General features: G+C 35.1%; 1 protein-coding gene across 6 annotated transcripts in view; it reads right to left on the minus strand.

Moving 5' to 3' along the window:
- The window catches only part of LOC106884151 (nidogen-like), a 200882-nt gene that overhangs the window by 17435 nt on the left and 167516 nt on the right, over window positions 1–15931 (minus strand). For all 6 annotated transcript variants that reach the window (XM_089365423.1, XM_089365422.1, XM_089365427.1 and 3 more), the window contains 8 exons: window positions 14819–14950; window positions 13165–13287; window positions 12772–12975; window positions 11450–11605; window positions 11193–11327; window positions 5703–5822; window positions 2024–2131; window positions 1021–1143 (listed from right to left, as the gene is read on the minus strand). In XM_089365423.1, coding sequence (XP_089221549.1) covers window positions 1021–1143; window positions 2024–2131; window positions 5703–5822; window positions 11193–11327; window positions 11450–11605; window positions 12772–12975; window positions 13165–13287; window positions 14819–14950 — 1101 coding nt within the window. The remainder of the gene's footprint in view (window positions 1–1020; window positions 1144–2023; window positions 2132–5702; window positions 5823–11192; window positions 11328–11449; window positions 11606–12771; window positions 12976–13164; window positions 13288–14818; window positions 14951–15931) is intronic.

Raw genomic sequence — 15931 nt, forward strand, 5'->3', positions numbered from 1 at the left:
ATATATATATATATATATGGTTAACTGAGTTAGAGGTTAAAATAACCATTTAAGGGATAAAGAGTATCCATTATACTACTGTTATATTACCTATGTTTAAACATGGGCAAAAATGTTATGCTCATAAATTACAGGTAAAGACAAGGATAAACAGGAGTTTATCAGGAATCAAAATTTAAAGAAGAAAACAGAAATTGGAGATAACATTGATGAACAACAATTGGTTTGCATCAATAATTATTTATTAATTAATTACAAAAAAGACTGCATCACATCTAACAGCTGTTTCTGCTTCCAATGTTGTTTGGTATCATCATCGTTATGCTAAAAGATGTTTATCATAGTTGGTAATAAAACCAATTTGAAACATGGAGCTTCATCAGAGTGTAAAATAAATACATAAATAAATTTATTTATGTATTTATTTAGTAGGCACTCAGCATAACAATGGTGATACCAAACGACATTGGAAGCAGAAACAGCTGTTAGATGAGATGTAGTCATTTTGTAATTAATTAATAAATAATAATTCATGTAAATCATTTGTTGTTCATCAATATTATCTCCATTTTCTGTTTTCTTCTTCATATATAAATATATATATATATATATATATATATATATATATATGTGTGTGTGTATGTATGTAGGTATGTATATATATGTGTGTGTGTGTGTGTGTGTGTGTGTGTGTGTGTGTGTGTGTGTGTGTGTGTGTGTATGTATGTATGTATATATATATATATATATATATTATACATAAGCACACACATATACACTCAACAACAATGACAACAATAAGTGATTTCTGAACATTTTCTATCCATCAAGTTTGATTCACAAGATATTCAGCAACCTGAGGCTACAGAAGAAAAAAATCTCCCAAGATACCATATATATATATGTCACCATGCAGTAAGAGTAAATCTGGAAATGTACAGCTGTAATGCAACCTTCTGAATCACATTCATAATCATGTCTGAAAAACTAAATAAAGATATCAAAATAGTTGCTTCTTACTTTCAACAACAATTCCTGAATAGTTTCCAGTTGTATCCATTTTTCTGATTGTATAGCTTTCAATGTCACTGTAATATATTTGTTTCTCAACACAGTCATAGGCCAATGCAATGGGGGTTTGATCTGGTAAATGAACAAATAAATATTGTTAATATGGAATATAACATAAGATAGTAATACATAACTCCTCTACTATTAATCAGAATAATAATAATGGCAATTATTATTATTATTATAATTATAATAATAATAATAATAATAATTATAATAACTATTATTATTATCATTTCAAATTTTTGCCACAAGGGAAGCTTGAAGGAGTGGGGATGAGTCGATTACATTGACCCAAGTGTTCAACTGGTACTTATAAGTGCATCCTATAAAAAGATCTTCAGTTATTTTCTAGGTAGAAACAACATCTGAAGTTCTGACACTTGGAATAACCAAATAAGGATAATGCATGGACTTAATGGGATAACACTTGTTGTAAGTCATCTCCAGCTTACTGAAAGGTCGGCATGATTCCTAGTTGAACTTTGCTCTCGAACATCAAAAAAGTCGCTGCGACTTATAGTTGAGTCAACGATAAAATTCCCAACTTGAATCTTAAAGTTAATGTTTTATTCATTAACTTTATTACTGTAATATACATATATATATATATATATATATATATATATATATATATATATATATATATATATATATATATATACATATATTTGTATATATATGTACATGCACATGGGTATGGAAATCCTACTGTACACTCTGGATGCATACAGCTCTTATCAACTCATGTTACATAAATGTTATGAGTTCACTGGAACTCATAAACGGTTGGCAGCATCTGAGAAATTACCCTTCCTGGAAATAAGACACTATCACAAGTATCCAAAAGTAAAATAAATTCACTATAGAAAAGTTTGATGAGGTTGTACTCAGGTTTAAATTATGACATTGTATTCATTATTCCAGCAGCAGAAAGTTAAAAAAATCTTACCAGGTATACTTGAAATCCTCTTTCCTCTGTCTCTTGAGTGAGAGTAAGGCATCTTCAATATGCTTTTTCCTCTTATAAATACCAAATAGTTTTGACTTTCAGAAATAGCTGAAAAATTAAAATATTGAAATGAGAGTACAGAATTTCCAAGTTCCAATCTTGAATGCAACATACTCAAATATGTCATTGAAATAAAATTCTAAATAAAAGTTTGTTAGAATTTAATTGTTCAATGGCTGATGATATTGAATGGAGGATAGTAATGGAAAGATGATAGTAGGATGACATTTTATTTACACAATAATTAATTTTTAAAGCTTATAAAAATAATCAGTCATCTAAAGATAGCAGCAGAAACTGTGTCATACCACAATGAGTGACAAGCAATAATTTGTTTCATTGTTCTACATTCTATGTTCACATTCACTTGGGTCAAATTTGTATTTCAGTAGGTTTCATAAAATAAGCATCAGATATAATTTGGGTTTGATCCATCAACTATATGCCTTCTCTAAAATTTTATGGCTTCATATCCCTGTGATAAAAAAATATTTGTTTCTACATTCATGTCAAAATGTTTCAATTCTTAAAAAACAATGAAATGGCACACTAAAGTATAAAAATGAATCTTAAATTCAGACAATATTGAATTGACTCATGAGTACACTTTGTTCATGACAGCACAGGTATGGTTGTGTGGTAAGAAGCTTGTTTCTCAACCACATGGTTCCAACTTCAGTCCCACAGAGTGGCACTTTGGGCAAGTATCTTTTACTATAGCCTCAGGCCAACCAAAGCATTGTCAGTGGATTTTGTAGACAGAACATGAAAGAAGCCCATCATATATATGTATATATATATATATATATATATATATATATATATATATATGTAAATATATAAAAACAAAAGGATAAAGAGAGCAAAGGTAAGGTTGAAGAATTTTATGGATAGAGTCTTACAGCTGTTTCTGGGAAGATCCAGTACTTCCCTTCATCAGAGACAGAAAAAATAAAGTACTGTTCTCTCTTTTTTCAGCACATCACACTCTTTACCACTTCATACTAAAAATATCCACCTATGGATATAATAATAGATAACTTTATTTTTTCTGTCTCCAATGAAGGGAAGTACTGGATCTTCCCAGAAACAGCTGTAAGACTCTATCCATAAAATTCTTCAACCTTACCTTTGCTCTCTTTATCCTTTTGTTTTTATATATTTATATATACACACGCTAATACACGACTTATAATACCCAATCCTGTTCATACAACGACTGGGGCAAACTAGTCGGTATACAGCACTTACTCGGTATTACCTGTATCCTCCGGGGTTTGGTTAAATCCAATACCCTCCTCAACCTTATCTATATAAATATATATATATATATATATATATATATATATATATGGAAGAACAAAACAAAGCAATAAATTAAGCAATTCAATTTGTTTTGTTTTGTTTTTCCATTTCTGATTTATATATTAAGAAACTGTATGTATATTTTGTTTACCTATTGGAATAACATTGTTGTTGATATAGGTCATATAAACCAGTAAATTTTTCGGATATTTAATATCCCTTATGTGTATTTACACCTAACTAAACTGTCATATATATATATATTATTTTAGCTAATAAATTGTATGGTATAGACCTGATAGTTTGCCAATGAAGCACATTCACTGTCTCAGTGTTCATTGGGTATTTGATTAATGAGAGAGATGGAAGATGGAAGGTAAGAGAATGTTTATTGATCACTAAATTTGTTTTGACCCATCTAGCATTGATCCTTCTTGTGTGGGATACTACTATACAACTAGTTTGTGTGTACCCGTCGGTGTAGATATGCCTCCTCAGATAATTTCAAGATGTATCTTGTTAAAATTTACTGTGTTTTGCAATATTTCTTCTCGGTCTTCATATATATAAATGGCAAATTAAGAGATACAGCTTCATTCTTATAGGAGATCCATTACAAATATCAGATACAAAAATAAACAAATAAACAATTCAATGAAAAATGTATTAGATATAATCATTAATAGATATGGTTGTACAAACACCTACACAAACATGGTTTGGCCCATGTACACTCACTCATACAAGCACAATGGGTATATACAAGCTCACACACACGCATGAAGGATGAATTTGAGTCTCAAGGTTGAAGGTAAGGTCAAGAAAGTTTACTTTATGGTAATCTTTTTTCTATACTAATGCTGAGTCCGAAGTTCCTAAGTAGTCTAAAGAATTGTTTCCTATGACTTTCTATTTATACTTTACTATTTTGGTCTAGGAAAAATAGAGCATCATCCCTTTATAACCCCCAGCAATCTTTGGAGACAAAGACTTGATTAACAAAAGGATATATATTCCAACCAAGTCTGCAACTTGTGCAGAGTCAGATGATCCCATCACTATATCAAAGGCATTTTCTCTATCTGACCTTTTCTAATCTACTAAAATGACCCATGCTGCAAGTCTAATGTCTGTTTCATAATAGGACAGATCCAATTTTTTCATACTATAAATCAGGGCTTTGTTGAGGAGGATCAGGCTAATAATGGCTCTATAGCTCTCATCAATTATGTGTGTGCGCGTGTGCGTGCGTGCGTGCGTGCTTGTGTGTGTGCTTATGTCTGTGTCTGTATCCTACCACTGCTTGAAAACCAGTGTTGATGACTTTCCTAACACCAACCATTCCAAGAGTGCAGTGGGTGCCTTTTATGTGTCACCAGCATGGGGGCCTCTACATGTCACCAACACAGGTGACTCTACATGTCACCGACACCAGCCACAACTACAATTTCACTTAACTGGTCTTCTCAAGCATAGCAAATCACCAAAAGTCTCAATCACTTGTCACTACTTCCATGGGGCCCAACATTCAAAGATCATACTTCGCCACTTCGTCTCATGTCTTCCTAGATCTACCTCTTCCCTCCACAGAGATCAGCACTTTTTTCCACAGCTGTCCTCAGATACACACATCATATCCCCATACCAGCACAGTTGTCTCTCTTGCACACCTGTATTATTTTATTTGATTTGATTTGATTTTATGGTAATAGATCATTTTCTTTGGAAAATTAGTATTTATTTTATCATTTTGTATAATCACCAAAACATTTCATAAAACTTATAATCACAGTAGGTATCACCTAATTTTTTGATATTACGCATAGTAGAAAAAGTATAAAGTTACCCATCATATGATAAGTAATATTCTAGTTCAGTGGTTCTCAGTCATGCTTCCCAGAGTCACATGTGGCCCTCAAGCATCCTTCAGGTAACCCCTCTATAGACAGAATAAATTGTATTTTACTTTTATTGGTATGACCCCTAAAGAAATCCAGGTTTTAGATCTGGCTCAGATATTAAAAAGGTTGAGAGCCATGGCTCTAGTTTATTTGATAATATCCAACTTTTGATTTGATGCACTTGTGAGTGTGTATGTGTGTATGTGTGTGCACGCACACATGCATACACATGTATGTGATGTGTGCGTTGGGAGGGGTGCTATCTAACGGAACAAAAGCACTTCATTGAATGGATTCAGAAGTTTATGAGAAATTCTGAAATATAAACATCATTGAATGAATGACTTTAGATTCTTCATCACCATAAGAACATGTAATGCATTTATGTAATGAAATGAATATAAGATTTATACTTGAACAGTGAATTCCATCTCCACGAAAACCTGGACGGCAAACGCATACATTTCTTTCTCTAATGGCTTGGCACTCTGCATATGCATGACACAAACTACGGTCGATGGCACAGTCGGTTTCTGCAAGTCAAAGACATCATTATACAGACAGATCTTTTGAATCAATAGAAACTGAAGAAGACAAAAATCTTGATATATTTAAAGAAGGATTTGAGATCCCAGAAGAAGAATAAGCCAACATATTGGTTTCACGTTTTGGCACAAGGCCAACAATTTTGTGGGAGGGATGTAAGTTAATTACATCGATCCCAGTACATGACTGGTACTTATTTTATTAACCCTGAAAGAATGAAAGGAAAAGTTGACCTTGGTGGAATTTGAATTCAAAATTTACAATGGACGGATAGGTGTCCTCATCTTGTTTGTTGTTACCACAACGTTTCGGCTGATGTACTCTCCTGTGGGCATATAGCGTAGTGGATAAGAGCACAGGCTACTAACCCTCAGATACTATGTTCAATCCCAGGCAGGAACTTGAAAAATAATATCAACAGAAAAATAGCATCAGCAACAAATGTTAGGAATGAGAACAGTGTACCCCATTAGTCAAATAAAGGGTTGGGTTTGAAATTCCACCACAACACCTGATGAAGGCTGGAGAATACATTAACCGAAATGTTGTGATAGCAACAGACAAGGTGAGGACACCTATCTGTCCATTGTAAATAATGTACATAGTTTCCCATCCCCAAAATATAGAATAGTGCTAAGCATCTTGCCTGGTGTGGTTACAATTTTGCCAGCTCACCACCTTAAAATAGGCCAACGTATTGAATGGTATGAAAACAAAGCAATCATATTGTTGAGGCAAGAGTCATTGACACTTCTGTGGGATTGGAAGAATGGACTAGCCAAACTCTCATAAACAGTAGCATATTGATTGAGACAAAGAGAAGTCGTAGGAGTCATTGAGAGTTCCTGGAAGTCGTAGGAAGTCATTGAGATCATTAAGAGTTTGTATTTATTGGAGTATCGTGTTTAGTGGAGTAATTTGAAGTATGTCGTTTGAAGACAGTTGTGTCTATCTCTGCTTCATGAAATCTGTGTATCCAACAAATAGAAGGATATAAAACATTAATCATATCTCTTGTTGATTTGGCTTTAAAGTAGTAACACTATTCCAAGTTTAAAGGATTAGGAATATTATCTCCAACTTGGATATAAACAATTAGGAATTTGTCAGGTCATTCTATTTACAACTGAAATCTAGTTAACAGAAAAGACATAAATCTTCTTCTAAAGTGAGAAATTGTGAGTTTGGTTCTCAAACAAAGAAAACACAGAACATTGTTTAAATTTCTGTGAGTTTAAAAATTTTGGATCAAAACCTGTAGAGAATTAGATATGACAATGTCAAAGTATTTGATATGAAAAACAAAGGCATGCAAAAATTAAAACAATTTTAAAGAATCAAGGCCAGAGTATTGGTCTATATGGCTCTGAAAGCTCATGTGAATCAGTTTAAGGCTCATAGAAGAAATTAAAATGTTTTGCAACTGGAAGATTTTAACCATTTGAGTACTTTGTATGATAAATCAGAAATTTTTTTTAAATGTGCCAGAACAGTGGTTCTCAAACAGGGTCCATATGAGATTTTTGGGGGCCCATGCAGATCTACAATAGTATTTTAAGAGATCCTGAAAAATTTTTGCTTTAGATATATGTATTGGTATGTATTGCAAGAAACAACATGGTTTCTTTCTCTAACATTTTACATAATTCAACCTACACAAGTTAATGTGTGAAAAACAAAATAGGAATTTTCAAAGAAGTTTCTATAAAACTAATTTTTAAACATCAAATGGCTGTGGAGGTTCACCAGAATAAAATAGTAATCAAAGGGGTCCATAGACAAAAAATGGTTGAGAACCCCTTAGCTACAGCAATAAGCACAATATCAACTCCATCAAAACAAACTGTTGAAGGAGGTGATCAACTTAATAGAGTCTACATTATTTGTTTGCTTTAGACAAAGCTCACTTTCAGTTAAGTCACAGAGCCAGTTAAACTCAAATCACAAGAATGGAATCTGAGAGGAGTTACCTTAACTTTCTAATAATAAATTCCATGGGACACTAACTCATTTCTGCTCTTGTAACTACCAGAGACTTTGAGAAGATCTTAAGAAACTAGACAACAAAACAGAATCAGTGTATCCTGAATAATAACCTTCATACTACAACCCAACCATTTCTTGACAAAAGTGAATAGTATTTCTTAATTACAGCAGCAAAAACTAGATGCTACGCTGCCTCCAGGTATTTTACCAAAATTATGTCTTCATCGAAACTAAATATTTCATAAAAAATACAGATAATACTGTAGTACTGCATTTGCACACAGTTCAATTTCTCACCCAAAGACATGCTCTCTCTCTCTCTCTCTCTCTCTCCATCTCTCTCTCTCTCTCTTTCTCTCTCTCTCTCTCTCTCTCCATCTCTCTCTCTCTCTCTCTCCATCTCTCTCTCTCTCTCTCTCTCTCTCTCCCTCTCTCCCTCTCTCTCTCTTCTACCAATACTATAGTAGCCCTTTGCTCCACAGAACTGACTTCTTTTGTGCCACCTCCACTTGGGCACTCTTGAACCACTCAGCTCCTTTTTTCATCATCCTTATTATATTCTTTTTTTTTTAGGCCCTGAACTAATTATTAAGTCCAACCTTTCTTCCCAAAAATGTTGTACTTCTGGAATTCCAAAATTGCCCATATTTCTCTAGCAGCTTTTCGAAAGGATCATTAAACCATTAGCCACAGTGATCTCACCAGTCTTAGAGTGTCAATGGTGGCTATGGGAGACAGTTCCTTTCCCTTCACCAAACCAATAAAAAAGAATAAACAATTTGCATTTATAATTGCCCCCTTTGCGAATTACTTACATACTTCTACACACTAATATAACATTTACTAAATAGAATTGCGTTTCTTCAAGACCAATTAACAATTGGTCTGAACAATTCCACCTAGAACCTATCAAGAACATTATTTTATTATGAAAATCACATGTAAGAAGACTACAACCACAACACGCATACACAGCAACACTAAAATCATTTAGGTAGTCTACAAACTTTATATATCTCTGATAAAATCTAAAAGACAGCAAAACAGATTCTATATATTTACCTCCATAGTCAACTGTTACAAAAGTAAAAGTGACGCTTTAGATACAAATAATTACAGAGGTATCAAGTTATTGAATCAGGTAATGAAGGTCACAGAGAGGGTCATAGCCCAACTAATTAGGGAGAGAGTCAGTTTAGATGAGATGCAGTTTGGGTCCGTGCCAGGGAAAAGCACCACTGATGCTATATTTCTGGCAAGACAGCTTCAGGAGAAATACCTAGCCAAAGATACACCTCTGTACCTGGCTTTAGTTGACATGAAGAAAGCCTTTGACAGGGTCCCCTGATCTGGTGGTCAATGAGAAAACTAGGGATAGAAGAATGGTTAGTGAGAGCTGTGTACGCCATGTACAGGGATGCTGTCAGTAAGGTGAGGGTTGGCAACGAATACAGTGAAGAATTCCGAGTACGGGTAGGGGTCCACCAAGGATCAGTCCTCAGCCCCCTCTTATTCATCATAGTCCTCCAGGCAATAACAGAGGAATTCAAGACAGGATGCCCCTGGGAGCTCCTCTATGCTGATGACCTTGCACTAATTGCAGAGTCACTATCAGAACTAGAGGAAAAGTTTCAGGAGTAGAAGCAAAGATTAGAATAGAAGAGCCTTAGAGTCAACCTAGCTAAAACCAAAGTCTTAATAAGTAGGAAGGCAGACAAGCCACAAATCCCTTAGGTAGATGGCCCAGCATGATCTGTAGAAAAAGTATAGGTAGAAACTCTATAAGATGTACCCAGTGTAAGCTATGGACACATAAGAGGTGCAGCAATATCAGAGGAAGGTTAACTGGGAAGATAGTTTTTGTATGTAGCAAATGCTCAGGAGCAATAAACACTGGAAATGTGCAGAGAACAACTTCTGTCACATTCCAGGGAGAAACACTACAAGTCGTTGATAACTTCCATTACCTTGGGGACCAAGTCAGTAGCTGGGGTGGATGCTCTGAAAGTGTAGCTGCTAGAATAAGAATAGCTTGGACAAAGTTCAGAGAGCTCCTACCTCTGCTGGTGACAAAGGGCCTCTCGCTCAGAGTAAAAGGCAGACTGTATGACGCATGTGTACAAACAGCCATGCTACATGGCAATGAAACATGGACCGTGACTGCTGGGGACATGCGTCATTTTCAAGGAATGAAGCCAGTATGATCTGATGGATGTGTAATACTCGACAGAGTGTAAGTACCTTGAGAGAAAAGTTAGACCTAAGAAGCATCAGTTGTGGTGTGCAAGAGAGACGATTGCGCTGGTATGGTCATGTGGCGAGAATGGATGCGGATAGCTATGTGAAAAAGTGCCACACCCTAGCGGTTGAACAGAATCTGTGGGAGAGGTAGGCCCAGGAAGACCTGGGATGAGGTGGTGAGGCAAGACCTTCAAACATTGGGCCTCACCGAGGTAATGACTAGTGATCAAGACCTTTGGAAATATGCTGTGCTTGAGAAGACCCGGCAAGCCAATTGAGACCATAACCCGTGGCCCATGCCATCCTACTTATGCGTACCTTTCTTTTGTTGGACACTAAACTTTGCTTGCAAAGACCTGTTGAGGCAAGTGAAATCACAATCAAAATCAAATTTGCTGACATGGCCGATGACAGCACCACCTGATTGGCACCCGTGCCAGTGGAACGTTAAAAGCACCATCTAAGTGTGATCATTGCCAGGGCCACTGACTGGCTCCCGTGCTGGTGGCACATAAAAAGCACCATTCGAGCATGACTGTTACCAGTGTCACCTTACTGGCACTTGTGCCGGTGGCATGTTAAAAACAACATTCGAGCAAGGTCGTTGTCAGTGCCACTGGACTGGCTTCTGTGCAGGTGGCACATAAAAAACACCATTTGAGCGTGGCCATCGCCAGTATCGACTGACTGGCCCTCATGCCGGTGGCACGTAAAAAGCACCCACTACACTCTCTGAGTGGTTGGCGTAGGAAGGGCATCCAGCTGTAGAAACTCTGACAAATTAGACTGGAGCCTGGTGTTGCCATCCGGTTTCACCAGTCCTCAGTCAAATCGTCCAACCCATGCTAGCATGGAAAGCGGATGATGATGATGATGATGATGATGATGATCACCACACATGGAAGTACACATGCATGGATGGAGGCAGGATAATCATGAGTTATGACTACTGTATGGAAGCTAGGAGCAGAACATGAGCAAGGCATGGAAATATTGGAGCTAAATTTGATCAAAATTCCTACAATTTAATATCAAACAATACTTTGAAACCAAATTAATCAGAGGACATATACTACAAACTCTTTCTATAATTTCTGTTATTATGAAATGTTTATGTTTAAATTCTATACCATGTGACTTCCTTCTGCAATTGATTCCATCTCCTTCATAACCAGACTTGCATATGCATTGGTAGTGCCGTACTAAATCGTGATAAACACACACTGCATGTTCATGACAGTGGTTTTGTAGATTGCAGCTTATTTCTAGGGGAAAAAAAAATAAAACAAAAATGTATAAAAATAAATGTAACAGAATACATTGCAGAAAATTCCAAGACACAAAATACCCAAAATCTCAAAATTCTTGAAAGTCATTAATTATATACCTCTTTCTACACACTTCAATCCATTTCCTTTATATCCTGCTTTACATTGACAAATATAGTGTCCTTGCTGGCGTCGGTCTGGCACACAGTCAGCATTTCTGTCACAGTTATTGACAACATGGCATGAAGTTGATGGTTGGCAGTATCTTCCATCTCCTGTAACAGAGTTACCAAAAATATGAATAAATTAAATTAAACTAGAAACTATTTGCACGTATTTTCTACTTTTGATTGAATAAAAGCTATTTTAAACAATATTTCCTAGATTATGTTTTCCTTTAACAAAACCAGAAAAAGTCAAAACCCTCATATCACCCTGCTCATATATATATATATATATATATAAGAAGAAAAATTATTTTTTCAAAGTAAACTCATAAACTTCACATAAAATAAATTCCCACAAGTTGTCACTCAACCGTGGTTTACAAGCAACATGCAAGAATGTGGTTTGAAATGTGACTCAAATGTGTTGGCTTATTTTTTGCAATAAAATTCATTTCTAAAAAAATAATGACCTTCATTCCAAAAGGTTCATGTCATTCTGTTTTTCTAAGATCTTTTGTCAATAGTTAATAACATTTAGAAAAATCTTTCTTCAAATGCACACACACACACACACACACACACACACACACACACACACACACACACACACACACACAGTGATATAAAAGAATGGGTTTAACAAATAATTTTAATGCATCTTTTACAATCATTTCATTACTACAACAACAATGATGGTATAGTCTTTCAGTGCCAAAGAAACAATGTGCATTTTCATCACAATTTAATCAATCATGGGCCATTTGTAACCATGTCAGCAACTACTGATTAATTTCCATGAGCAACACAGGATTTGTTTTGTAGCACATGGAAATTAATAATTGCTGGTATGGTTACAAAATGATACAAGATTGATTAAATTGGATAATGATGAAACAATTGTAAATGATGTGTTAAAATGATACATTAACTTTATTCTTCTATATCTGTTAGTATACATTATCTATGGATATTTATGGATTTTCAAATAATTAGAGTGTAGTATGAATAAAATTTCAGATTTCTCAATTTTCCAACAGCCAATAAATGTAGAAGTGCTTCATGTGGTAAACATAAGGGTTATGAATATCAAATCACCTCCTCTCTCTCTCTCTCTCTCTCTGTAAGTATGTATCTATATGCATGTGTGAATCTATATATATAATTAAATATATACATAAATCATGTATATCAAAATATCATAGCAGAAATGTGAACTTCTACAGAACATATCATACTCTTTTTAAACAATTATTTTCATTATTTTAATATAATACCTGTGTATCCTGGCTCACAAACACATCTATGGCTGTTGCGTTCTGGATCATATTGGCATCTAGCATTTTGTCCACACCTAGGGCAGCGCCTTGGAGAGCACTGTTGACCATTTCCTTCATAACGTGGTTTACAGCGGCAGACATGTTGTTGGAGAGTTTGCTCAAACACACAATCTGCATAAGGGGAGCATTGCCGGCAAGTATCTGTTGTTATAAAGAAAATTTTTATAAGTAATCACAATCTAATTGGAGAAATTTCATAGAATTATTTTATCAGTTATTTAACCAAACACAATAAACACATAACCCACGATTGTACAAGATTATATATATCAATACATTATTGTCAAAATTTTGAACTGAAGGAAGATTTTTGAGTCAATAATACATTACCAATGTAAGTACAGGTTCTTCCATCTCCAGTAAAGCCAGCATTACAACGGCAATGATGGAATAGTCTTTCAGTGTCAAAGAAACAATGTGCATGTTCATCACAATTCTCACAATTTTCCTCAACTGAAATTTAAAATGAAAATTATTATTTGCATGAATTAATTAAAACTAATTGTTCAAATTAGATTACAAGAAAAGAACAAAATGTTTAAGTCATGCAAATAAAGCTTTGTGTGTCTGTTCCACATTATATAGGTGAATGTGAGTGAGAGATTTGCATGAAAGAAGGAGAGAGGTGAGAGAGACAAGGAATCAGGGTATTTGTGGGGAAAAGGTTATCGAGAAAAGATCAACAGAAACTTCAGGAACAATGGATGAATGCAATAAAATAGGCAAAAGCATATTGTAAAGGCAGGTGAGGAGTAGAAAACGGTTACATGAAGACCATCCCAGCCACCATGACCATCCATTCTAGTGTGCTTCTTAGTCCTACTTGTGTTCGTTTCCACTAGCATTTTATATGACTGACAGCCAAAAGTACCTAGTACACTCCGTAAAGTGGTCAGTGTTAGGAAGGGCATCCAGTTCTAGAAACCAGGCCAAAACAGACAACTGGAGCCTGCTGCAACTCCCTAGTTAGCCAGCTCTTGTCAAACTGTCCAACCCATGCCAGCATTGAAAACGGATCTTAAATGATGATGATAATGACACATATATAAACAAAAATTAGCTGCAGAAGTAATTGTATGCATCCAGTGAGATGTATTTGAATAACTTAGAAAACATTACAGATATATGAAATACCATACAACATAAATTCTTGATTTACCAAAATTATCTTTGTCTCTAGAGGACATATCATAATTTTCAAATGTCAATCATAACCAGTTCCACTTGAGAAGGAGAGATAAACTCAAGCATCAAGAATTTCTCCAAAACTGACATGCCATTTGAAGAAGAAGGACTGGAATTAGTGATTAGTACAAGGTTGGAAGGTGGGATGTGAAATATGGGTGATAAGAGAGAAGAAATGAAATGATGAGGGATTCCTAAAAGAAGCTGGTATGAGACTAGCCAGCTCCGAAGAACAGAGGCCATTATAGCAATGATACTAAAGACAGAGAGAAGAGACAACATGCTTGTAGGCCAGAAGCTGAAGTGTGTCTGTTAGCGATTTAATGTAACTCAGACAAAAGGCTTTTTTCCTAGATACATGAGAACATACTTTACTCTTATTGCAGAAAAAATTTTGATGGAAATCTTGATCACTTTGACCCCTTAGTTATCCTATTTCTGTTGAAGTACACCGCCTTCAATCCAATTAATTTTGACAATTAATTTTTAATTTAAAATATAACTTTGTTGTTATCAAACTGGTGTTTGAAACATAAATTAATATGAATTTTGATTGAAAGTTTTAATTTAGATAATTTCAAAACAAGAAATTTTGTGTCACAGAAACAAGAACAGTTTTATGTAGGTTGATATCTAAAAAAGGTTAAATGAAGATAATCTTTAAGCAATCCAACTCCTATAAGAAAAATCATCCACATGTAAATTAAAGATGATATTTAAGAAAAGTAAATATTGTAACAATATTCTAAGAGAATTTCAAAATAAGATAAGCAAGAATGAAAGATTTCTGTGTTCTTACGTTCTGTAGTACTGCACATCATTCCATCACCACTGAATCCAGATTCACATTCACACTTATATCTTCCCTCTTCAGGAGAATAGACACAAGCGGCATTTCTACCACAGTTGTTGACTTCATTGCAGCTGTAGACTAGAAATAGAACATAAATATTCACAGAGTTATCTTTATCGAAGAAAACAATTTGGTGCATTTTCAGGTAACAAAGTAAAAAAAAAGAATAGACATTTTGATTTCTGCAACTAGGTGAATCAGATATGGGAACAATATCTGTCCGCAAACCTTGTCCAACTCCAACCATTGCCATGGTCATGGTTAGAAGGTCTTTGATCATATTATGTCTGGGACCCAACAACAAAGACAAGAAATTCTCCATCAGTTGTCACTGTCATCATCATCACCACTGCCATCATTGTAATTGTCATCTTTATCCTCGTCATCGCTGAATTGAGGTGAATGGGCCAACTCATGACAGCCTTCCTATAGCAGAAATAAAACATTGGTGATTGCTATTTCTGTATTTGAAAAACACCCACTAAATAGGATGCTAGTCCATTAGAGTGTTAATCCCCTACTATTGCTGCTGCTCCCACTGCTGCTGTTGCTACTGCCACTGCTGCACAATTACAGCTAAATTGACTGGAACAATGGAATATACATTGTCTTGGAGAAGGACATCCTGTATCATCCAGCTCCTAAATGAAACCCATTACCAAATGCCTAACACCCTAACCACAAGGCCACACATCATCACCTCAAAAGTAATAATCAAGAGGACAGATTTTTGTGTTACATCAGTTAATAGAGCAGTCAGTAAGAAGTGTTCTTTATAAATATTATTTTCAAATCGCCATTATATCGACAAACACCACCAATACCACCACTTACCTACCTTTCAAATATATACCTCTTGTGTCTTCAGTCAGAGATAAAACATTCCAAGAGCCTTGACAACATACTAATGAAGCAGTGTATCAATCACATAATCTTCCAATATATTTTCAATAAAGAAGTGTCTATCATATATTGACTGCATAACTAATACTATAACTAGCAATATATATCTGACCCATCAAATGTAGTACTGACATCACCCTTTGCGGTAATCCGTGG

Source organism: Octopus bimaculoides, chromosome Z (assembly GCF_046866305.1).
Source record: "Octopus bimaculoides isolate indiv1 chromosome Z, ASM4686630v1, whole genome shotgun sequence".
Classification (NCBI taxonomy): domain Eukaryota; kingdom Metazoa; phylum Mollusca; class Cephalopoda; order Octopoda; family Octopodidae; genus Octopus; species Octopus bimaculoides.